General features: G+C 38.5%; 1 protein-coding gene across 1 annotated transcript in view; it reads left to right on the top strand.

The window, feature by feature from the left end:
- The first annotated feature begins 1,187 nt into the window (after window positions 1-1,187).
- Window positions 1,188-26,506, top strand: part of LOC5572775 (MOB kinase activator-like 1) — a 50,080-nt gene continuing 24,761 nt past the window's right edge. Inside the window, exon 1 of the mRNA XM_001654127.2 lies at window positions 1,188-1,563. Within this exon, the coding sequence (XP_001654177.1) occupies window positions 1,550-1,563 (14 nt within the window). The 5' untranslated portion in view covers window positions 1,188-1,549. The remainder of the gene's footprint in view (window positions 1,564-26,506) is intronic.

Here is a 26,506-nt window from a genome sequence, read left to right as displayed (position 1 = left end):
AAGAATTCAAAAGCCACTGAAAATGTAAGAGTAAAAATGAAGGTTCTGTAAGTAATTACAAACTTTTCTTCAATAAAATTTCAGCTTTGTAGCTGCTGTTGAAGCAACTAACAAATCGGCGTCCTTTCGTATATCGCAACAACACATATGGAATAAAATTGTTCGTACCTTCTTGTGTTCAAGTAGAAAGCGATTGAAATCGTTTTGACCGATCTACAACTCGGCGCATAATCGATCGGTGCGCAACTAATTTGGTGGTCTGCGGTTTTGAGAAAAGATTCGCAAAGTGACCAACTAGTACCACGCCATGGCGCGTACACTGAAACAAGCGTTGCAGTAATGAGAACCATGAATGTGTTTTTAAATTTACTATTCCAACCACGATTGAGCTATCATGAACGCTTTTTATTTGCGTTATGTTCCCTCTCAATCCAACCGCGTCCATAGCCAAGCGGCTAGCGTTCGCGCTTGGCAATCGCCAGATCCTCGGTTCGATTCTGGTCTGCTGCAAGTTTTTAACCATGATATAGTAATTTTTACTATACAAATGGTGCCATGGTAAAATTGAATGCACAAAATATTCTAAATAAATGCGAATTTAGTCTGCACAAATCAAGTGGCGTTGTGTATTTAATTTAACCCTCTGATATAGTATTTTCAACCGCAACGCTGTTCTCAGTGTAACATTCCAAGTAAAGAGAAAGTGATCGAAATGCTAAAAATTCTCGAGAAGCTCAATATATAAAATAGTTTCATTTTGCATGAACCGTAACAACTTGAGACTACTCACCCACCCCCTTCAGCGTTATGAAATTTGTGAATAAGCCCAAAGATCTTTTACGAATCTAGATACATTTTTTAGCAATGAGGAAGTCATTTACGTGTTACAATATTATTATCGACGCCGAGCAAACTCAGCACTGCTGGTCTGTTGCCAACTCATTCCATTTTACTTCCGCTCATCTCTCATATAAAAGATCACTAGTAAGCATATGGTTAGAAAGGGTGCTGTTACATGGAATGTATGAGTTTTTTACATTTTTTTATTCAGGTATCCAAATTAACAATAAAATATTATATTAATATTATATATCTGTCAATTTGTGTGAGTTTGTCCCGATTTCGTGCAACTTTTGTTTACAGTGAAGATCTTTTTATATAAACCTTGTTTGAAGTGACATCCAGTTTGAGATGAAAATCCGATCTGAAGAAGCCGAAGAAGCAGAGAGACAGAAAGACTAGAGCAAACAGAAAAGTAGAAATTCTCACTTTTTATTCTGTGTGCGGTGATTATTATTTGATTTTTCAATACAATTTTATATTGAAAGCCTGTTGTTTGTAAATTATTTGTTACAATTGTTTGTTGACCGTCTGTTACGCGTATTACTTAATCCATCGAACTGGGTTAGAATCCGGAAAAGTGAAATTTTTGTCGGCGACTTTCATCCTCTGCATCCATCATCTTTTACCTACCAAAATCATCAGTGGTTTCGAGCTAAAAGGGGAAAAAAGCATTGGCTTATCGAGTTTGCCATTAGCAGAGTACAAAATGAGTTTCTTGTTGTAAGTATAATTCTTCATTTTAAAACAAATGCCTTAAGTCCAAACAATTATCTTGAAATGGGTTAAACCTGAACGAAAATTACAAATTATACATGTTTTTGGGTCACAACAAAACATTAGGTCAATGTAAAGAGTTCCAGATTTTTCGATATATACCAACTTTCTTACATTGCAGAATTTACAAACTTTCCCGATCACGCTTTTTCAAACGCAGTTTCAAACGAGTTTTATTAAATCATTAATTCACTTGTTCCATCACTATAAAACCACATTTTTCTTCCTTCCCAAAATACATCAACAAACTGATTTATCTTTTCCTTTCGAAAACCTGTGTCTACTTTGATTTGAATTGATTTTATTTTCAGCATTGCCTAAACTGATCGTTGGCTCACAAATATATTTTGTTTCCACTACAGTTGACTCCTCCTAACTCGATGATATATGCGATCCATTCAATCTAGCCCTCTATAAGTTCGTATAGGGTGGCCCACAAAGTATAGGGGGCACGACTTTGATAACGAAAAATCAACAAATAAATATTCTTATATTTTTGTATTTTTTCTTGGGGCATTTCAAATGCTGCCTGTGAAAATTTTGTTTTATAAAATAACATTTCACAATGGAATCTTTGGATATTTTTCCTTGTAATTTGTAATTTATTCATTCAAGCCTGATTCGCTGCTGACAAGTAGTTTCTCGGCCTATCTTGATGCATGGGAAATTTCTGCAAGGAATCGATTAAGAATGTGCTTTTTCTGATCGCAGTACGCAGTTGAAAAGAACTGTCAGTTCAAATGGGAGTCGCTGTAGAAAATTTCTGCAAGGAATCGGCGAGAAATTTCTTTAGCGATTCCTTTTCAGTAGCAAATCAGGCTTCATTCAATAAAATCCTGTTAGTTAAAAACTTTTGATCAGGTCAAGGGAAAGAAAAAAAAATAAATCAAAATAAAAAAAATCGTTTCTTATCCAGGCATCACAGACCCTAATTTTGTGTTTTGTTGAAGCGAAGTATGCACTTCAACAGAAAAGTAATCTCCTATCTCGATGCGTGGGAAATTTCTTGCAAGAAATGCTCAAGAAAAGCTTTTTTTTTTGATCGCAGTACGCAGTTGGAAAGAAATGTTAATTCAAATGGAGCTCACTGTAGAAAATTCCTTGACCATTTCTTGCGCAGAAATTTTTACTTTTCTTGAGCGGAACAGCATACTTAGCTTAAAGCTAAGTATGCTGTTTCGCTCAAGAAAAGTAAAAAATTCCTTGACGAAATGGGTCAAGAAATTTCCTACAGAGAGTCCTATTTGAAATGACATTTCTTCTCAACTGCGTACTGCGATCAGAAAAATGTGATTTTCTGGACCATTTCTGGGAAGAAATTTTCCACGCATCGAGATAGGCGATTCCTTTTCTTGTCAGTAGCAAACCAGCCTTAACTAGTAATGAATGTTTTTATCAAAATTCTTCGTTGTGGTGGGTTCAAGTACATTGTATCTAAGATTTTCCACAAGAATTTTTGTTTGAATTTTTGATTTATTTACTTTGCTATTAAATATTTAACAAAATGGCAAAATTCTAAAAAGTAACTAGTTTCTTTATCCACATAAGATAGCTTCACGAAATCATAGGTACTTTCAACATAATCATCATCATTAGGTACTTTCAACATAAATAAAAATCATTCATTTCATATTTACTTATGACTATATTTTTGGAGAGGAAACAAAAAATTTAAATTTTTACATGTTTTAACGAAAATATATGGACTTGGTTTTGACCCTTCTAGAAATCGAACACAGCTAAAATCGGATTTTAAATTTCTCTTCAAATTTCAAATACTTGAAGGTTTAATATGCAAGTTTACCTTTCCAACTCGATATTTTCATAAATTTCTAAAATTAAGTTTTGAGCTATGTATGCTGTCCCGCTAAAAATTAATTTGCAAGAAATGGCCAAGAAATTTTATAATAAATTTTCCTGGTGCATTTGAAATTACATTGATTTTCAACTGCGTACTGCGATCGAAGAAAAGTGCTTTACTTTTCTGTTGAAGTGCTTACTCCCCAATAAAACCCACTTGAGGTTGATACAATTTTATTTTTTTTAAGACTGTGACGTAGAATGTGGATTATATTTTGAATGTATTTTGACGTAAAATTATATTTTGAATGTATTTTGACGAAATAATATCTCATCACTCAAACTCGATGGTCCCTTCAACATCGAGTTAGGGAGAGTTGACTTATATTCTGCTTCTATGGCTTTGCATAATCCTATATGGAAATATAGGAATATTGCTAAATTAGTAGCATATTTTTTACTCTGCCCATCTGTATCAAGTAGGCATTGAGAAAATGGGTTGAAAAGTTTTCAAACTCGATTTCCATGAGAATATTTTAAAAAATTGCAGAAGATTTAAACATGTTTCAATCCAAAATATCTGACCAACAGGGGAATTCCGGCGAACAATTTTTTTGAAGAGAAACAAGAATTTTTTTTTCGTAGAAAATACTCGCCGGAAACTCGCCTACAGTTCTTAATCAGGGTGTCTACTACCTGGAAAAACCTGGAAAACCTGGAATTATCAGGGAATTTTATTTAACCTGGAAAGAACCTGGAATTCTCAGGGAATTGCGATCACAATCAGGGAAATTATGTTGAGTCTGTAATTTATGATAAAATATGTTCGCGACAAAGAATTTTGGCATCAAAACCCAGAGCTAACTACTATTTGCTGGAAAGTTATCTGGAATTGATAAAAAATTCGACTGCGCCGCTTTCAAACCACTATTTCAGCTGTTTAGTGAGGATCTTTTTGATTATGAAATTTTATCGACTTACCAAAACATGATTTATTTTTTTTAATATCTCTATATTTGATCAGTAAAGGGCTCTCATTTGTAGAATTGGTAGCAGGTTTGTTTTTGGAAACTTGGTCTCTATATTAATGCAAGTCTTTATTTGTGATGAAAGGTCTCTGCAGTCTTTATTTTATTCGAAAGGGTCTCTAAAGTCCCTTTCTTCCTTATTTTGCTTGAAGTGCAAAATTTCATCTCATATTTCTCGAGAAAATCTTCAGGAATTATCCTAGTGATTTTTTCAGAGATTTCATCTGGAATACTTTCAGGTACTAGTACAGGATTCTCTCCAGAAATTCTTCAAGAGATTCCTCTATCAATTCTTCTAGCAATTTTTCAAAGGATGCTTAAAGTATTTCTCCAGAATTTGCTTCAGCACTACTACTTCCAGTATTTTTCACTTGAGCACTTCAACATTACTACCTCCAGTAATTTTCTCATAGGTTAATTGAACAATTTTTCAAAGACTAGCTTAGGACTTCCTATTTCACTCTCTCTAGTTTCCTCTAGTTGTTGCTCTAAAAGATCTTCCAAAGATTTCCACATTTTTTCTTCCAAGAAAACCCGCCAAGGTCAACTCCAGAGTTTTTGATAAAATTCGTTTAAGGATTTTTTTTTCAAGGAACCCGACAAGAATTGCTATGCTATTTCATTCACAGGTACTGTAAAGAATTACTTAAAAAATTCCACATGGTGTAATTCGAGTAAATCATTGAGTTTTTCTACAAATTTTGTTGGAAAACAGGATAACTGCAGTTCTTTCAAACATTAGTCAACAAATCTGTTGGAATCTCCAAAAGGTGATTAAATGTACCACACCAGATAACACTACAGCAATTTTGCCAAGAAATACATCGATCATTCCTACACAATTTTTTAGGTATTTCGCTTGATGTTTTTCAAGAAGTTCCGTCACAAAATTCTGCAACATGTTATCAAGAGATTCAATTGATTTGTTTTTTTTTATCATAGCAAAAATCAAGAAAATCTTCTAAAATTTCATCAAGAGTGGATTCTTCTAGAAATCCTCATTCATTAAGATTGACACAATAACATACACAAGTTTACCATTTGCTTTAGGAATACGAGTTTTTTCAATTTTCAATTCCATAGTTTTGTGGAAAAATTCATTCATTCATTGTAAAAAAAACTTCTGGATGAATGCTTGATTTTTTTTTGAAAACTTCCTTGAGGAATCTGTTAGAATTACTGGAGGAATTCCCAAGGAAATCTTATGAGCAACCTCTGAAGTAATTCCTGAAGATGACGTTAACAAAAATCCTAGCTAAAATCTTAAAGAAATTCTGAAGAACATTTTTGTAAGAAATCCTGAGAAATTCCTATTGGCATCTGGAAAAGTTTTTGATTGTATATTCCAACAGTTTTTAAACGGGAGTCTTGAAGGATGTTCAAGAAAAACCGATGGGAGAATCGCCGGTTAAAATCTTGGGAGACTAAGGGCTTTAAAGTTATATCTGAATCTTTGGGCGATTACCTAAAATAATTTCTGATGAAATTGCTTGAGAAAATCATTGAAATTGCATACAGTAATACAAAATGTTTTATTTGTCGTAATGTCGCGAAAAATTGGAAATAATTTTAGAAATATTCTCAGAAAAATGTCTGATCTGATTCTATGAGGAATCAAACTCTTTGCTACTGATTACTGTAACCATTTTTTAAATTATTGGAAAATATTTGATCTAAAAAAAATTCAATTTTGCGAAAAACAATCTGGTATTAAACAATTATTGATGTAAAATTTCGTAACAATTATTCAATTAAGAACTCTCGAAACATCGGTAAACGGAATTTTCATGTTAAAATATTGTCACTAATAAAAAAGAATTTATTTTGCATATCAGGTGTTCAAATAACCCATGGAAATAAATGAAAAATCCTCTTATTGCACGAGAACGCAGTTCCCAATGACGAACAGAGAATTTACAAACGAAATAGAAAACATCATCATGATCAAATACAATTCAAGTGAATAATAAATAGCTTTTAAATTATAAACACTTTAAAATTTGTCATTAGTTTGTTTGAGTCATATAAAATAAGAATATTTCTTGCACCTGGAATTATTTGATAGAACCTGAAAAAAACCTGGAAATATCAGGGAATTTCATTTTGATAAACGAGTAGACACCCTGTTAATTTTTTTTCCTGCCAAACATGGATTGACAGCTTTCTTTTGACAAATTGACAGTATGTATTCAAAAGTATTTTAATTATAAAAAAAAACAAAGTTATCCTTAGGGTTGCGAATACTCGTACATCTACCCTAAAGTTGGAGAAAGTGGGCGTGATTGGCAGTTTACCTTTAACAGTCCTTATAAAGTGGACACTTTGTTTATGCTATATCTTTTTTATTTATTGGTAAAATCGTAATCGGGTTTCAATGCGAGTGTTTGATCTTTCGAACTTGATGCTTGCTCCTGCGGGGGCGGGCGACGAGGGCAGGATCGAACATGCCACGCGTCGTTCGCGTTCGCGGAAATGAAAAAGCGCCGCGGATCGTTAGTAGTGTTTGATCTATTGATCGTGTCGCTTGCTCTTGCGGGGCGAGTGATGAACACTTGTTTTGCGTACATGAGAATTGCGAGTATCGAATAATATCGCGAATCCGGTTAGGCGTGATTATATCATGGATCGCATCACCAAACATTGGTGCCTCCCAGATCTCTACCTTATCCCACTAACCCAATATTCTTTCCATGACAACCGTGGAGATGCAGAAGTGATCTCGGTCTCTATTAACAATGGTTGTCTAACTAACATTCCTTCCCATCCCCGATGACCGTAAGGACGTGGCCGGCGCCGTCATTGACTTTTAAATTTTAAGCTCTCGATTTGTGCACATTGAGAGTGGTAAGCTAATCCCAAGCCCCATTCACTAAATCTCTGTTCAACTTCGATTGCTCTGGTCAATCACGGAGTAGCAACTACGAATTGTACGGTCATCTATATGCTCATGCTCAAAATCGTAATCGATTTTCAGTGCATCATTCAACTACTATTGTACAATGTTGAAAAAATAAAAGATCTTACAAAATGCTTTTGGTTGAAGAACTAAATAGTTTTTCCAAAAACTCCTAAGAAATTCTGTTCGTCAAAGTTAAACATTATTTTTCGCAGAACAAAAATCCTCATTTTTATGAACAAATTGTATGTTGGTATCCTTTACTATTCTACTAAAGGTATAGCTATTCCACCATTCTCTGACATTACGTAACATTAGTGATTCATCTATTTATGGCCAATTTTGCTGATACATCATCCTTTCACTCCCAGCAAAAAAGAAAAGTAAAAGGCGTGTTCAAAACTAGTTTACACTAAAGCGAAGTATGCACTTCAACAGAAAAGTAATCGCCTATCTCGATGCGTGGGAAATTTCTTGCAAGAAATGCTCAAGAAAAGCATTTTTCTTTGATCGCAGTACGCAGTTGAAAAGAAATGTCAATTCAAATGGAGCTCAGTGTAGGAAATTTCTTGACCATTTCTTGGGCAGAAATTTTTACTTTTCTTGAGCGGAACAGCATACTTAGCTTAATAAAGGAACTATATTTGTATAAACGAGAGCTAAATCGTGAGTTTTAACCGCAGTCTTAAGTATGAATTTCACTCTTTATGGTCGTGTTACTAAAAAGACTCATACTTTCAAAACTATGTACGCATATTTATCAATCTACTGCAAATTGTAAACGTTTTTCTCCATTTATTTCAATTGGTAATCTCAGAATAACATATTATGAAAATAATATGTGGAAAATAAAATTGATGTTATTACAGCAGTGTTGCTAATTTTAATAATTATCATTGAGAGCTTTGAGAGGTCTTCTAAAAATAAAACATGTGTTTTTCTATTGTATTTTAAATGTGACGTTGGGACAAAATAAGCAACTCTATGGAGGCGTAAGTTATTTTTCATATTAATACTATATTGGCACTTCTGTCAGGACGGATTTTAAACCTAAAAATTCTAATCATATCAGATCCCTTTAAATTTAACATTTTTCTCTTAAAAATCGATGAAAAATGTAAAATTGTTGCTCTAAAAATAACTTCTGATTCATGATGCTTTCGAAGAACAAGCCTTTTTTGAAAATAAAAAATATAGATTGTCGAATTTCCCAGCCAATTTCTAACAATCATTGATTTTGATAACTTCCAAAAATCGACCGCTCTGAACGTTGTTCCATATTTACGTGAAAGTCAATTATTTTGGGGGATTTTTTGTTATTAACCCGTATCCGACCGGGTTAAGAAAAAAAAAATCAAAAAATTCTCGTGAAGCTATTTTCTATCCGATTTGCAAACTTCTTTCACTATATGAAATCCAAACTCTTCTATTTTTCTATGCTAGGGAAAGTGGTCCAAAATTTTGCCTGTGGCCGGAGTTATTCCGGTGTCCTCCTGGGTCAAGTCGGGTGAAAAAATGATCAACTTCCTTTCCTGAACAGTTTTATAATACTAAACTGTCATTTAACTACTCAAGTTTTGTAGGAACAGCCAATCGTGCAACATGAAAGATATTCAAGTGATTTAAGGAGTCACTTTCATGGAAGTTTCCTTGAAAAACTGAAATATGCCTTCCGGAAGATCCGGAACATCCGTAAAAGTGGTCAAATCGTTAAAAATGACTTGGAAAGCCGCGGTTTTTGTCAATCTCACTGGTTTTCAGCATACATGGACATAAACGATGCTTTGAGTGCATAAGACCCTGTATGGCCATTGGGGGGGCTCACTGGAAGATCCGGAACATCCGTAAAAGTGGTCGAATCGTTAAAAATGACTTGGAAAGCCGCGGTTTTTTTTTTTTCAATCTCACTTGTTTTCAACATACATGGACATAAACAATGCTTCGAGTGCATAAGACTCTGTATGGCCATTGGGGGGCTCACCGGAAGATCCGGAACATCCGGTAAAGTGGTCAAATCGTTAAAAATGACTTAGAAAGCCGCCGTTTTTTTTTTTCAATCTCACTAGTTTTCAGCATACATGGACATAAATAATGCTTTGAGTGCATAAGACCCTGTATGGCCATTGGAGGGCTCACCGTTAGATCCGGAACATCCGGTAAAGTGGTCAAATCGTTAAAAATGACTTGGAAAGCCGCGGTTTTTTTTCAATCTCACTAGTTTTCAGCATACATGGACATAAACGATGCTTTCAGTGCATAAGACCCTGTATGGCCATTGGGGGGCTCACCGGAAGATCCGGAACATCCGGTAAAGTGGTCAAATCGTTAAAAATGACTTGGAAAGCCGCGTTTTTTTTCAATCTCACTAGTTTTCAGCATACATGGACATAAACGATGCTTTTAGTGCATAAGACCCTGTATGGCCATTGGGGGGCTCACCGGAAGATCCGGAACATCCGGTAAAGTGGTCAAATCGTTAAAAATGACTTGGAAAGCCGCGGTTTTTTTCAATCTCACTAGTTTTCAGCATACATGGACATAAACGATGCTTTCAGTGCATAAGACCCTGTATGGCCATTGGGGGGCTCACCGGAAGATCCGGAACATCCGGTAAAGTGGTCAAATCGTTAAAAATGACTTGGAAAGCCGCGGTTTTTTTCTATGTCGCTAGTTTTCAACATACATGGACATAAACGACGCTTTGAGTACATAAGACCCTGTATGGCCATTGGGGGCTCACCGGAAGATCCGGAACATCCGTAAAAGTGGTCAAATCGTTAAAAATGACTTGGAAAGCCGCGGTTTTTTTCAATCTCACTAGTTTTCAGCATACATGGACATAAATAATGCTTTGAGTGCATAAGGCCCTGTATGGCCATTGGGGGCTCACCGGAAGATCCGGAACATCCGGTAAAGTAAAAAAAAAAAGTGGTCAATTTAACGGATGTTCCGGATCTTCCGGTGAGCCCCCCAATGGCCATACAGGGTCTTATGCACTCAAAGCGTCGTTTATGTCCATGTATGTTGAAAACAAGTGAGATTGAAAAAAAACCGCGGCTTTCCAAGTCATTTTTAACTATTTGACGGTTGTCCGACATTTCGCGGTAAACCATTCCGCGGTCAACCATTTCGCGGTGTACCATTTCGCGGTTTGTATCATTTAGCGGTTTACCGTTTTGCGATTAATATCATTTCGCGGTATGCCATTTCGCGGTCTATACCATTTTGCGGTTTGGTTTTTCCTACGAGTTGCACTGAAAATTGTTGGCATTATCATCGATAACATTTTCATCGGTGATTTACCCTTCTTTCGAAAACAGGCAGTCCTTAAAATGACACTGTTAAGATATATCAAACATATCAGTATAAACCGCGAAACGGTGCACCGCGAAATGGTACTGACCGCGAAATGACATGCCGCCAAATGTTATTATCCGCGAAATGTCGTACCGCAAAATGCCAAACCGCGAAATGGTACACCGCGAAGTGGATTACCGCAAAATGTTATACAATCCGATTTGACCACTTTTACGGATGTTCCGGATCTTCCGGTGAGCCCTCCAATGGCCATACAGAGTCTTATGCACTCGAAGCCTTGTTTATGTCCATGTATGTTGAAAACAAGTGAGATTGAAAAAAAAAAACCGCGGCTTTCCAAGTCATTTTTAACGATTTGACCACTTTTACGGATGTTCCGGATCTTCCAGTGAGCCCCCCAATGGCCATACAGGGTCTTATGCACTCAAAGCATTATTTATGTCCATGTATGCTGAAAACTAGTGAGATTGAAAAAAACCGCGGCTTTCCAAGTCATTTTTAACGATTTGACCACTTTACCGGATGTTCCGGATCTTCCGGTGAGCCCCCCAATGACCATACAGAGTCTTATGCACTCGAAGCATTGTTTATGTCCATGTATGTTGAAAACAAGTGAGATTGAAAAAAAACCGCGGCTTTCCAAGTCATTTTTAACGATTTGACCACTTTTACGGATGTTCCGGATCTTCCAGTGAGCCCCCCAATGGCCATACAGGGTCTTATGCACTCAAAGCATTATTTATGTCCATGTATGCTGAAAACTAGTGAGATTGAAAAAAACCGCGGCTTTCCAAGTCATTTTCAACGATTTGACCACTTTACCGGATGTTCCGGATCTTCCGGTGAGCCCCTCAATGGCCACACAGGGTCTTATGCACTCAAAGCATCGTTTATGTCCATGTATGTTGAAAACTAGTGAGATTGAAAAAAAACCGCGGCTTTCCAAGTCATTTTTAACGATTTGACCACTTTTACGGATGTTCCGGATCTTCCGGAAGCCATATTTCAGTTTTTCAAGGAAACTTCCATGAAAGTGACTCCTTAAATCACTTGAATATCTTTCATGTTGCACGATTGACTGTTCCTACAAAACTTAAGTAGTTAAATGACGGTTGAGTATTATAAAACTGTTCAGGAAAGGAAGTTGATCATTTTTTCACCCGACTTGACCCAGGAGGACACCGGAATAACTCCGGCCACAGGCAAAATTTTGGACCACTTTCTCCAGCATAGGAAAATAGAAGAGTTTGGATTTCATATAGTGAAAGAAGTTTGCAAATCGGATAGAAAATAGCTTCACGAGAATTTTTTGAATTTTTTTTCTTAACCCGGTCGGATACGGGTTAACATTGTACAATATTAGTCGAACGATGTACAGAAAACCGATTGCAATTTCATTGATAAATTAAAAAGATACAGCAAGCACAAGGTTTTTTGGGGCCTTCCTTAGCCGAGTGGTTAGAGTCCGCGGCCGGTAAAGGATCTTTTCGTAATGGAAATTCCCTCGACTTTCCTGGGCATAGAGTATCATCGTACCTGCCACACGATATACGAATGCGAAAATGGCAACTTTGGCAAAGAAAGCTCTCAATTAATAACAGGAAGTGCTCATAAGAACACTATGCTAAGAAGCAGGTTCTGTTCCAGTGAGGACGTAAATGTCAAGAAGAAAAAGAGACCACCTTGGAGGCGCGTGAAATCTATTATAGAACACTTTTGCTATCGCAAAACCGTCATTTGAGATTGCGACTACTTCTTGGATTGGGTATCGTCCTGTCGTCCCTAAATCTCACTAGTTTTCAGCATACATGGACATAAATAATGCTTTGAGTGCATAAGGCCCTGTATGGCCATTGGGGGCTCACCGGAAGATCCGGAACATCCGGTAAAGTGGTCAAATCGTTAAAAATGACTTGGAAAGCCGCGGTTTTTTTCTATGTCGCTAGTTTTCAACATACATGGACATAAACGACGCTTTGAGTGCATAAGACCCTGTATGGCCATTGGGGGCTCACCGGAAGATCCGGAACATCCGTAAAAGTGGTCAAATCGTTAAAAATGACTTGGAAAGCCGCGGTTTTTTTCAATCTCACTAGTTTTCAGCATACATGGACATAAATAATGCTTTGAGTGCATAAGGCCCTGTATGGCCATTGGGGGCTCACCGGAAGATCCGGAACATCCGGTAAAGTAAAAAAAAAAAGTGGTCAATTTAACGGATGTTCCGGATCTTCCGGTGAGCCCCCCAATGGCCATACAGGGTCTTATGCACTCAAAGCGTCGTTTATGTCCATGTATGTTGAAAACAAGTGAGATTGAAAAAAAACCGCGGCTTTCCAAGTCATTTTTAACGATTTGACGGTTGTCCGACATTTCGCGGTAAACCATTCCGCGGTCAACCATTTCGCGGTGTACCATTTCGCGGTTTGTATCATTTAGCGGTTTACCGTTTTGCGATTAATATCATTTCGCGGTATGCCATTTCGCGGTCTATACCATTTTGCGGTTTGGTTTTTCCTACGAGTTGCACTGAAAATTGTTGGCATTATCATCGATAACATTTTCATCGGTGATTTACCCTTCTTTCGAAAACAGGCAGTCCTTAAAATGACACTGTTAAGATATATCAAACATATCAGTATAAACCGCGAAACGGTGCACCGCGAAATGGTACTGACCGCGAAATGACATGCCGCCAAATGTTATTATCCGCGAAATGTCGTACCGCAAAATGGCAAACCGCGAAATGGTACACCGCGAAGTGGATTACCGCAAAATGTTATACAATCCGATTTGACCACTTTTACGGATGTTCCGGATCTTCCGGTGAGCCCTCCAATGGCCATACAGAGTCTTATGCACTCGAAGCCTTGTTTATGTCCATGTATGTTGAAAACAAGTGAGATTGAAAAAAAAAACCGCGGCTTTCCAAGTCATTTTTAACGATTTGACCACTTTTACGGATGTTCCGGATCTTCCAGTGAGCCCCCCAATGGCCATACAGGGTCTTATGCACTCAAAGCATTATTTATGTCCATGTATGCTGAAAACTAGTGAGATTGAAAAAAACCGCGGCTTTCCAAGTCATTTTTAACGATTTGACCACTTTACCGGATGTTCCGGATCTTCCGGTGAGCCCCCCAATGACCATACAGAGTCTTATGCACTCGAAGCATTGTTTATGTCCATGTATGTTGAAAACAAGTGAGATTGAAAAAAAACCGCGGCTTTCCAAGTCATTTTTAACGATTTGACCACTTTTACGGATGTTCCGGATCTTCCAGTGAGCCCCCCAATGGCCACACAGGGTCTTATGCACTCAAAGCATCGTTTATGTCCATGTATGCTGAAAACTAGTGAGATTGAAAAAAAACCGCGGCTTTCCAAGTCATTTTTAACGATTTGACCACTTTTACGGATGTTCCGGATCTTCCGGAAGCCATATTTCAGTTTTTCAAGGAAACTTCCATGAAAGTGACTCCTTAAATCACTTGAATATCTTTCATGTTGCACGATTGACTGTTCCTACAAAACTTAAGTAGTTAAATGACGGTTGAGTATTATAAAACTGTTCAGGAAAGGAAGTTGATCATTTTTTCACCCGACTTGACCCAGGAGGACACCGGAATAACTCCGGCCACAGGCAAAATTTTGGACCACTTTCTCCAGCATAGGAAAATAGAAGAGTTTGGATTTCATATAGTGAAAGAAGTTTGCAAATCGGATAGAAAATAGCTTCACGAGAATTTTTTGATTTTTTTTTCTTAACCCGGTCGGATACGGGTTAACATTGTACAATATTAGTCGAACGATGTACAGAAAACCGATTGCAATTTCATTGATAAATTAAAAAGATACAGCAAGCACAAGGTTTTTTGGGGCCTTCCTTAGCCGAGTGGTTAGAGTCCGCGGCCGGTAAAGGATCTTTTCGTAATGGAAATTCCCTCGACTTTCCTGGGCATAGAGTATCATCGTACCTGCCACACGATATACGAATGCGAAAATGGCAACTTTGGCAAAGAAAGCTCTCAATTAATAACAGGAAGTGCTCATAAGAACACTATGCTAAGAAGCAGGTTCTGTTCCAGTGAGGACGTAAATGTCAAGAAGAAAAAGAGACCACCTTGGAGGCGCGTGAAATCTATTATAGAACACTTTTGCTATCGCAAAACCGTCATTTGAGATTGCGACTACTTCTTGGATTGGGTATCGTCCTGTCGTCCCTAAAGCTTCTTGCTGATAAGAATCCGCCACATAATTTCCGTTGTTGGCTGGTATGCGGTATGAGCAGAGGCGTCTCGTCAGCCTGTTCAACCTGTTCATAGAACAGGTAGACCATTTGAATTTAAAATGTGCAAATATATTAGAAAACCCATTCCAATTCAACACATAATTTTAAAATAGCATGAGGATTTTCAATAGATTGCTGGTTCTTTTTCACTATAGAGAAAAAAGCATGGCAATTCTCTCCATCCATCATGAAAATAGCTCGCTTGATATCCACAGTGCGAGCGTGGTGCAGCGCAAAAACTGAAAAGACATGCCGTTCTGCTGTGCGTTCAACCTGTTCTACTGCCCCTGTTGAACCAAATCCCATATATCGAAGCTCCCCCATACATTCACAACCTGGTAATACGTATACGCTCTGAAACATACATGTGTGGAACCAACCTGTTCTACGAATAATTTGCACAGGTTGCACTTTTTCTTCAGATTCGTGCACGTTCAAATGATTGCTAATTAACCTTCCTTAGTCCCTAACAAAAAGTTACAAATTGTGACTTAGGGTCGTTTTCGACCCGAAAATTCAAACAGCTCGCAAAAATCAGTGTGTTAACCGAATTTAGTTCTGTTGGGCTTAAATGAAGGGCACACATGTCTAGTTTCAGAAGCCCTCCCGGAGATCCGGATTTGGTCACTGTGGCCACCAGGAACCTGCTACATATGAAAAAAGTTCCTTTAAAGACCCTTACTTTGACGACCTGTAGTTTCGTAACTAAACAAGTAATCTGAACCGTCCTCATATTGTTGAATAGGTATTCACGTGGACTGTGAATAGAGATTCTCAAATCACTTAGTTATTCATACCCGGTTCCGGAAACCCGGAATATCCGAAAAGTAAGTTTCCATCGCAGTTCTGTATATGTATTTCACATCGACACTATTCGATTTATGGATATTTTGGCATAATTTTTTTCTGTAATAAGGAACCAATTATCGGCGCACATTCCCTGAAAAAATCGGTCCAGTATGGTCCTTGCGGAACCGGTTCCTGGAGTCCCTGGAGGTGGCCAATCTGGACAATTCGATGAAATTTCTCAGATTTGAACCCCAAAACCAAATGAATTGTGTCCAATTCTTTACGATTTTTTATGTTTGGATGTATTTTGCCAAAAGAATGAATGGATGACTATTCTTCCGAAATTACCCAGGAATGGCCACCGGAAATACCCGTATTGTGGGACATTTCGGTTTTTGTACCAAAACTAGGCATGCGACGGCTCAATCTTCATGATTTTGAATACCTGTGACTTTGCAAGTACGATTATTGATGAATAACTACTTTGGTTCTTCTGGCCTACCGAAATAACCCTGGAATGGCCACCGGAAATACCCGTATTGAGGGACATTTCAGTTTTTGTACCAAAGCTAGGCATGCGACGGCTCAATCTTCATGATTCTGAATACCTGTGACTTTGGTAGTTCAATTTTTGATGAATTACCACTTTGGTTCTTCAAGACCACCGAAATAACCCAGGAATGGCCACCGTAAATACCCGTATTGAGGGACATTTCAGTTTTTGTACCAAAGCTAGGCATGCGACGGCTCAATCTTCATGATTTTGAATACCTGTGACTATGGTAGTTCAATTTTCAATGATTAACCACTTTGGCTGTTCTGGACCACCGAAATAACCAAGGAATGGCCACCGGAAATACCCGTATTGTGGGACATTTCGGTTTTTGTACCAAACCAAGGCATGCGACGGCTCAATCCACTCGATTTTGAATACCTGTGACTCTTCTAGTTCAATTATTGATGAATGACCACTTTGGTTCTTCTGGCCCACCGAAATAACCCAGGAATGGCCACCGGAAATACCTGTATTGTGGGACATTTCAGTTTTTGTACCAAGGCTAGGCATGCGACGGCTCATTCTTCATGATTTTGAATACCTGTGACTTTGCTAGTTCAATTATAACTGAATTAGCACTGCACAATGGTCCGAATCGACAAATTAGCCGGAAAAAAAGTGTTTTCTCTGTTCTCGTCGATTTTAGACGTTCGTTGTCTTCAGAGAAGTTATTCCTAATTGAGTTTTGCATCTTCTAAGAAAAAAGATGAATAGGGTGGCCCGTATTTAAGTTTAAATTTTGACTCAATCTTTTTTGTTTGATGAAATTTGTGGCTGCGCTCTTCCGCAAACTTTAAAAAAATTTAAAATTTTCATTTTGAACAACTTTATTGAAGACACTTTTGATCTAACTCTTCATTTTAGCTAAGTAAATTGATTTTGTAAGTTTGAACCCTATGGACTCGAAAAATCAGTTATATTGGTCTATCTTTTTTATTTTCAGTTCTACGTGAATGTGGTTTTCAGAATAGTTGCAGAAAAAGTAATGATACCGTCGGACGGGGCTACTTTTGATTCCAGGGGCTACTTTGGACACTCACCTTTTGTATTTATTAGCAGCGTAAATACTAATCTGCGCAATTTTGTGTCTTTAGCACTTTTATTAACCAATGTATGCTCTACTACTAGGCATGATTTTTTTTGGAACAACATCAACAATAACAGGATAAAGAAGAAAACATTTCAAAAAAGTCCGAATAAATATTCACAAGGTATAAAACATTGGCTATGCAAACATTGTTTGAATTTTACCCATGTCGTGGAAACTTATTGGGAGCATCACAAAACTATCGAATCGTCGTGTTTCATAAAAATCTTGTGATTTGTTTTGCTTAAAATTGTTGTTTTATTAAAATAATTGATCGAGGGTCTTATTTTTACGACTTTCATTTTATTATAATGTTTTGGTTTGTATATTTTACAACACAAAAAAAAATAAAATGAATGTTTCTAAAAGTGAATAGACATAAAACACACATATTTCAATACGTATCAATGCCAAGTTTACAACACAATACCTAAAAAAAAATTCCGTCATACTTTACATCAATTTGCAGTACAAAACAATTGCATCCTTCAAATTCTTAAAATAAACTACTTTTAAGCCAGATCTAAACTGCTTAGAGCCTAAAAGCATATTGAAAAAGTAAACTTCTTCACGATCTTGCAAAGATTTACTTCATAGATTGCATTTTAAATGAAAATTACTTACTGGTTTTGAATAAGTTACTGGTATTAACGCGATCCTTCTACATATCCTTCATATAACAGTAAGAATAGAAAATAAAAACAGTTTTTGTACATAACTCATTAATCATCGCAGTAGTTACATCGTTACATCGTTCGTTTATGTCAACTTAAAAATCAAGCATTTGTAACTGATAGTTCCATTTAAGAGGAAGTTGAAAGTTTAAGTTTCATACTGTAAACTGAGAATAGTGAATGGCATGTTTCGTTGAAATTTGTTATATATGTGTAATTGTTTCTAGCTTTGCCATTTTCTTAATTATGTTTATCAATGAAAAACGTTAAATACAGAGGCGTCCCGTGAGGAATTTGATTACCTGTGCACTGACTCGCACACACCGTCTTATTATTAACACCTTAAAATGTAATTTCCAATACTGTATGTAATCTTGAAGTGTCTGGAAGCTATTATATTTGTTGCTCATTGGACGTATTTTTTGTTTGTTTTCTTCGTTTCAATCACTAGTTGTAAGTTTTAAGAATTTTGGATGATTCCAATATACAATGTTTAAGGACAAAATTCTAAAAATTTCGCTGATACCAAGGCGATCAAAGAAAAATTTTGCGTATTAATCGCGGTCCCATAGTTTGATAATATTTGACATAAAAATGTATATTTACAGTAAAATTGACCTTTATATGCGAAAATTTTAAGCATTTTTCGTATTTTGCGAACTGATATCATATAATCATATATATTATCAATACAAAATTTAAAGCAAGAAGAAAGACGTTTAACTTGAAACTAAACGTATAGCACATTCTTTATATAAAAAAATGCTTACAAATAAATAAACCATTCTTATGAGCAAAAATCTGAACTTTTCTGAGATTATCATATAAACCTTCAGAATTCAACCATTTTCGCGTTATTTTCCAAGCTTCGCGATGAAGGATAAATTCCGTGGATTTCGTGGCTTTAGCGAAATTCCGAATCTCCATTATTCCTAACGTTGTTATTCTATATAATAATTCTTCTTATTTACAGCTTGTCAATTGTATCACCATATCTTAGCTTTTTGGCGCTGTCCAGCGCTGGTACATCTCTTTGTATACTTTTGTTGATACATCAAAGCTTTTAAGTGAAATGATGACTGACTGTTGAACGCTGAAACCCACTTTACGCCCACCGCAATTTATCAGTTGTCGGTCTGTTGAGCAAGAAAACTATATTCACACATAGTTTATGAATCAATTCAAAGCCACATAAATTTTGTGTATTTAATAAGATAAAACATAATCAATTTGGCCAATATGTTTATAACATCTAGTTTTGGTTCCAATCAATATTGCGCCTACTATCGCGCGACACCTGGAAGCTCCATGCAACATACATACACACAAAGCATTGACGCTTTCTCTTCCAACAGCAGACGTCGAGACGCCCGTTGCGCGCGCTTTCTCAATTCTTGCACACTTAAATTATTTTACGGATTCCTGTAAAATCTCAACAGCTGAACAGTTCGGTGAAATAAATTAACGGAGTACGGTAAATTTTTACAGTATTCCGTGAAAAATCACCGGAATCCGTAAAATTTTGACGGAATTACGGTGTTTTATTTCACCGAACTGTTCAGCTGTTGAGATTACGGTGAAATTCACCGTAAGAGCTTAGTGTGTGCAAACCAATGCGAGCGTCATGGGCAATTTCTCTCTCGGGTGCACAAATTGGAGTGAACCATATTTTACCTATACAACGCCACTGTTGCTCTAGAAATGCCAATACAAATGCACATTCCTGCTGTGTCCATACACGCTATTTTCGTGCACAAGAAAGAGTGCACGGCTGAAATGAACATTCTCTGCAATACGATGGAGACGCATGGCAGTTTGTCTTGTTTGCTTTGCTGTATCGCTTGCAGGTTGAGCAAGATCATGGGGGGAGAATCAAACGGCTTGTTCACTGAGGGCGATGCACCAATTATTGGAGGTGAAGAAATCAAACAACATTTTCAAGCAACTACACATTATGAATGTTGGAAGTATTGAGAATTATAATATATATTTAATTTGTTAGTTTGAAATCTTTGACTGTGCAGTGCACCAAGTGCACCTTAGGACGAGACGCCACTGGTTAAATAACATCACAGCGGACGATAATCTATAGGATCAGTTTGAAAGATATAAGGAAAAATCATTTCATTATCAAATTGTGAAAATGTCCAAAGTAGCCCCTTTTTTGTCTTGAAGGACACACTTTTTTCGCTATTCAAGCATTTTTGTTATTTCTTGATGGATTTGCCTCATATTTTTCACATTTGTTACGTACATATACAACTTAAATATAGGCAAGAATTATCAATATCTATCCATTATTCTAAGAGTTACAAATCCTCAAAGTTAAAGAATGTGAAAATAATGTCAAAAGAAGCCCCGTTTGACGGTACAAATTTTTGCTGAACATCGTAAGTTTGTATTTTTAAACTTAAATAGGGGCCACCCTATTCATCTTTTTTCTTAGAAGATGCAAAACTCATTTACGAATAACTTGTTTGAAGACATCGAACGTCTAAAATCGATAAGAACAGAGAAAACATCTTTTTTCCGGCTTAATTGTCGATTCGGACCATTGTGCACTGGCTCTTCGGGACCACCGAAATAACCCAGGAATGTCCACCGAAGATACCCGTATCGTGGGGTACATAAGTTTTTGTACCAAAGCTTGGCTTCCTGATTTTTCGGGTACGTGACTTTTCTCACACAATAATAAGTAAAAGTCCACTCAGGTCCTCAGGTTTCAGGTTGGGCGACTACGCTGTAGAGTCGTTACCCGTTCTGTGGCGTAGTTGATTAACGCGCCCAGTCTAGCGTATTGAGGGTCGTGGAATCGAAGCTCACCAGAACGATTTCATTGTTTTTCACAAATTTTACATCTCAATATGTCAAAATTGACTTTTGTGTCTGCGAACTTCAGGTTTTATTTTCGGTCACAATTAGCCAGAATGATCATACATCTATAATTGGACTAGAAAAGTCACAGGTATTCAAAACCAAAAATATTGAGCCGTCGCATACCTAACTTTGGTACAAAACTGAAATGTCCCACAATACGGGTATATCCGGTGGTCATTCCTGGGATATTTCGTGGTAACAATGAGCCAGAGTGGTCATTTATCTAAAATTGAACTAGAAGAGTCACAGGTATTCAAAATCATGGAGAATGAGCCGTCGCATGCCTAGCTTTGGTACAAAAACTGAAATGTCCCACAATACGGGTATTTCCGGTGGCCATTCCTGGGTTATTTCGGTAGGCAAGAAGAACCAAAGTGGTTATTCATCAATAACCGTGCTAGCAAAGTCACAGGTATTCAAAATCACGAAGATTGAGCCGTCGCATGCCTAGTTTTGGTACAAAAACTGAAATGTCCCACAATACGGGTATTTCCGGTGGCCATTCCTGGGTTATTTCGGTGGTCCAGAAGAACCAAAGTGGTCATTCATCAAAAATTGGACTACCAAAGTCACAGGTATTCAAAATCATGAAGATTGAGCCGTCGCATGCCTAGCTTTGGTACAAAAACTGAAATGTCCCATAATACGGGTATTTCCGGTGGCCATTCCTGGGTTATTTCGGTGGTCCAGAAGAACCAAAGTGGTCATTCATCAAAAATTGGGCTACCAAAGTCACAGGTATTCAAAATCACGAAGATTGAGCCGTCGCATGCCTAGTTTTGGTACAAAAACTGAAATGTCCCACAATACGGGTATTTCCGGTGGCCATTCCTGGGTTATTTCGGTGGTCCAGAAGAACCAAAGTGGTCATTCATCAAAAATTGGACTACCAAAGTTACAGGTATTCAAAATCATGAAGATTGAGCCGTCGCATGCCTAGCTTTGGTACAAAAACTGAAATGTCCCACAATACGGGTATTTCCGGTGGCCATTCCTGGGTTATTTCGGTGGTCCAGAAGAACCAAAGTGGTCATTCATCAAAAATTGGGCTACCAAAGTCACAGGTATTCAAAATCACGAAGATTGAGCCGTCGCATGCCTAGCTTTGGTACAAAAACTGAAATGTCCCACAATACGGGTATTTCCGGTGGCCATTCCTGGGTTATTTCGGTAGGCAAGAAGAACCAAAGTGGTTATTCATCAATAACCGTGCTAGCAAAGTCACAGGTATTCAAAATCACGAAGATTGAGCCGTCGCATGCCTAGTTTTGGTACAAAAACTGAAATGTCCCACAATACGGGTATTTCCGGTGGCCATTCCTGGGTTATTTCGGTGGTCCAGAAGAACCAAAGTGGTCATTCATCAAAAATTGGGCTACCAAAGTTACAGGTATTCAAAATCATGAAGATTGAGCCGTCGCATGCCTAGCTTTGGTACAAAAACTGAAATGTCCCACAATACGGGTATTTCCGGTGGCCATTCCTGGGTTATTTCGGTGGTCCAGAAGAACCAAAGTGGTCATTCATCAAAAATTGGGCTACCAAAGTCACAGGTATTCAAAATCACGAAGATTGAGCCGTCGCATGCCTAGTTTTGGTACAAAAACTGAAATGTCCCACAATACGGGTATTTCCGGTGGCCATTCCTGGGTTATTTCGGTGGTCCAGAAGAACCAAAGTGGTCATTCATCAAAAATTGGACTACCAAAGTTACAGGTATTCAAAATCATGAAGATTGAGCCGTCGCATGCCTAGCTTTGGTACAAAAACTGAAATGTCCCACAATACGGGTATTTCCGGTGGCCATTCCTGGGTTATTTCGGTGGTCCAGAAGAACCAAAGTGGTCATTCATCAAAAATTGGGCTACCAAAGTCACAGGTATTCAAAATCACGAAGATTGAGCCGTCGCATGCCTAGCTTTGGTACAAAAACTGAAATGTCCCACTGTTGAATCTTGATTCAACGGAACTTCCAAAATCGTAATTCTCCGTACCGGAAATGAATGAAACACGTGATCCGATGAATGGGAGAATATAATTTTCCTATGAATGGTATTGAATACATACGAACTATTAGTTTGGCATTTCTACAATTTCATTTCTTTTATATAGTGCACCGCGAAGCCGGTGATGGAAACCCCTGTTCGATATATCCGAACTGATGGGGATTGCTTATGCTGTAGTTTCTTAATAGGGAATATTGCTTCTTCTACTCACGTTTAGTTCCTTTCGTGCAGTTCCTATTCGTAATTTGGGTGGATTTCAACTCGTATTTGGGTGCTGCTGTTCTCACCAATGCTCTTACGTAGGTAATCCAAGTAGATGCACGGTTGGTTTCTGCCTTGGAGTGATCTGGTTTTGTAATGCAATCTAATATAAATCCAATAATAAGCACATAATTCAACTAATCCTTGTTACATTTCCTTACCGGTACAATAGGATAATACAGTAATTGCCTATTATCGAAGCACATGCGAAGACCTGGTTTATAAAACACAATTTTAGTTGAAGTAGGGTTCGTTTGAAGACATTCTGCTTACCTAATCTATGAATTTAACACACGCAGCTTATTTGGCACTTAAATAACTAATTTAGAACTTATTGTTTTTACTAGGAATTCAATATTTTAGCAAAAGATTTCACGCTACCAATGACTTGCTATTAGCGTATGGAGATTTATCAATTTTTGCTTTCTATTACTATTCTCAGCTTCTTTATGTGTTTACATCTAGTTCGGTACTCACTGGGTGATAGCGAACACCCTTATCGGCATCCACTCACCGGTTGATGAGTCCCAATGATTAAGGTCTGGACGGAAGATGCGTGAATACTGCGTCAGCTAACACTCCCCCCAGGTATGCCAACTCTCAAGTTGGCTTACTTTAAGGCGCACCGTACGTCCAAAACCGCCAGCTTTGTAGCGGGGCGATCATACACTCCATTTGCCGTTCTCACAGTTGCCGACCGAACTTGTCCATCCATGCTGATCTTAGTTGCAATAATCTTTCCCATCGGCCAACAGTTGCGTGGCATCTTTGGGTCCACTATGATAACTACATCTCCGACAGAAATTGGTTTAGATCGTTTAAACCACTTTGTTCTCCGGGTGATCTCTGGAAGATAATCAGAGATCCAACGTCTCCAAAATTGGTTTGCCAGAATCTGTGATGTTGTCCAGTTCTGTCGAAGCGCTTCACCACTATCATCAAGATTACTGAGTGGCTTTGTTCCATTTGAAGAACCAAGTAAAAAGTGATTTGGTGTCAGCGCCGGGGCGTAGTCTTCGTCTATCGGAACGTGAGATAGCGGGCGTGAATTTATTATGTTCTCAACCTCTGCTAGCAAATTTCGGAGCACTTCGTCAGACAGCCTCCTCGAAGAACACACTACTTTTAGGTTGTTCTTGATGGTGCGTATCAACCGTTCCCAACTTCCGCCCATGTGCGGTGAGAGAGGCGGATTAAAAACCCACTCAATCCCACGATTGGCAAACTCTTTCATGAACTCGTCTTCGTTGATAGCTTCGCTCGTTTGCAGCAACTCTCGATTCGCGCCCACAAAGTTTGTTCCTCGGTCACTGTGGACTGTTTGGGGGGTTCCACGTCGTGCCATGAAATTTCGGAGCGCCATGATGCATGAACTCGAGCTGAGCGAATGTAATACTTCTACATGGATCGCTCGAACGGTCAAGCATGTAACCAGCATTCCCCAGCGTTTCTCCACTCGTCTTCCGACAACGACTTCGATCGGTCCGAAACAGTCGATGCCAACATGAGTGAACGGTCGTGTAAAAGCTGCTAAGCGGGAGGGTGGAAGGTCGGCCATGTATGGTGCTTGTGGTACCGCGTGCTGGTTTTTGCACATCTGGCAGTTACTACGCACTTGTTTGTAACAAGTACGTAGATGAGGAATACGGAATTTCTGCCGAATTTCATTAATCACCGTTTCATGATTGAGGTGATGGTATTTTCGGTGATAATGGTCTATGATCAGGCTAGTAGTGGGATGTTTTCTTGCGAGAATGATTGGGTTCTTGGCATCGTCCGTGGCGTAGTCGCAGGCAGCGATGCGGGTTCGCATCCGTAATATTCCGTTGCTATCCAACCATGGTGTTAGTTGATACAGTGTACTGGTTTTCGGAATGACCTCTGAAGATAGATCGGATGGCTTGCGAAGTAGCATTACTTCGTCGGGGTAAGATTCACTTTGAGCGAGTCGTATCAGTGTACGCTCGGACATGAATAACTCGTTGGCCGTAAGAGGACCTGTGGTAATCAAGCTTTCCATGCCTTTTTTACGACAGTTTGAAGCAAATCGATGGACGTATGCGATGACCTTGCACAGTCTTTCCCATGTCGAGAAATTCGTGACGCAGATAACTGGTTCCGGCAAAACGTGGTGTAGCAGGAGTGAAGGACGCAGCTCATTTTCGGTGGTGCTTTTGCGATCTGGAGACTTTGGCCATTTATCTTCGGTGCACCAAAGGAATTCGGAGCCCTTGAACCACCTATCTTCGGATGACAACTCGGGTAGAGTATTCCACTTCGTAGCATCGTCAGCGGAGTTTAGTTTACCTGGAACCCATCGCCATTCATGTGCTTCAGAAATTTCGAGGACTTCACTTATTCTATGGCCTACATATTGGCTATAGCGACGGTGGTCAGAGTTGATCCAGCAGAGGACATCCCTAGAATCGGACCAAAACAGCTTTCTGTGAATCTCGATGGTCAGAGAGGCTTCGACGGATCGTGCTAGACGGGCACTAATCACAGCAGCTTCGAGTTCCAGTCTTGGTATAGATATGAACTTGAGTGGAGCAACTCTGGTTTTCGCCGAAACGATGGAGCAGCGAATAGATTCGTGTTTGACAAAACGTAGATAACATACTGCGGATATTCCGTTCTCGCTGGCATCCACCATGGTATGGAGCTGGACTTCGTCGGTTTCGTTCATAAGGACCTGAGAGTTGTAGCATCGTGGAATGCGCACTTGTTCCACACGTGGAAGCACTTTTAACCAGACTAGCCATTTATCGTATGCTTCACTATCAATTTCTTCATCCCATTGTACACCGGACCTCCAGATCTGTTGAAGCAGAATCTTTAGGTATGACAGGAAGTTGGAAATCAATCCCAGCGGATCAAAAATTGTCATCAATACCCTAAGAACTTCCCGCTTCGTTGGCCGCCGTTGACCTCCTAATAGAGCTGGATCGTAGCGGTTCCATCCAACCTTATAGGTGAAAATGTCTTCTCTCGTGTTCCACCACATGCCCAACACCTTTTCAGTGGCCAGCTCAGAGAACAGGTCCAAAGATTTTTCATTGGTATCCTCTCCTTGTAAAAAAAAAAAAAAGACAATTTACACCGTCTTCAGCCAAAGGCTGCACAGACTGAACAATCACGAACATTAGACAACGGACAACACAGAACACCCAGTAGCCCAGTGATGAATTTTTCGTTTGACGAAAAGTTTCCACCGACTGGAGTGGGAATCGAACCCACGCTTCGTGGCACAATACGTCCAACCGACTGACGCCGCTAACCGCAAGACCACGAAGCCCACTGTCTTAA

Source organism: Aedes aegypti, chromosome 1 (genome assembly GCF_002204515.2).
Source record: "Aedes aegypti strain LVP_AGWG chromosome 1, AaegL5.0 Primary Assembly, whole genome shotgun sequence".
NCBI classification, from domain to species: domain Eukaryota; kingdom Metazoa; phylum Arthropoda; class Insecta; order Diptera; family Culicidae; genus Aedes; species Aedes aegypti.
Note: the sequence above shows the minus strand (reverse complement) of the source record. Positions and strands in the feature narration are given on the sequence as shown.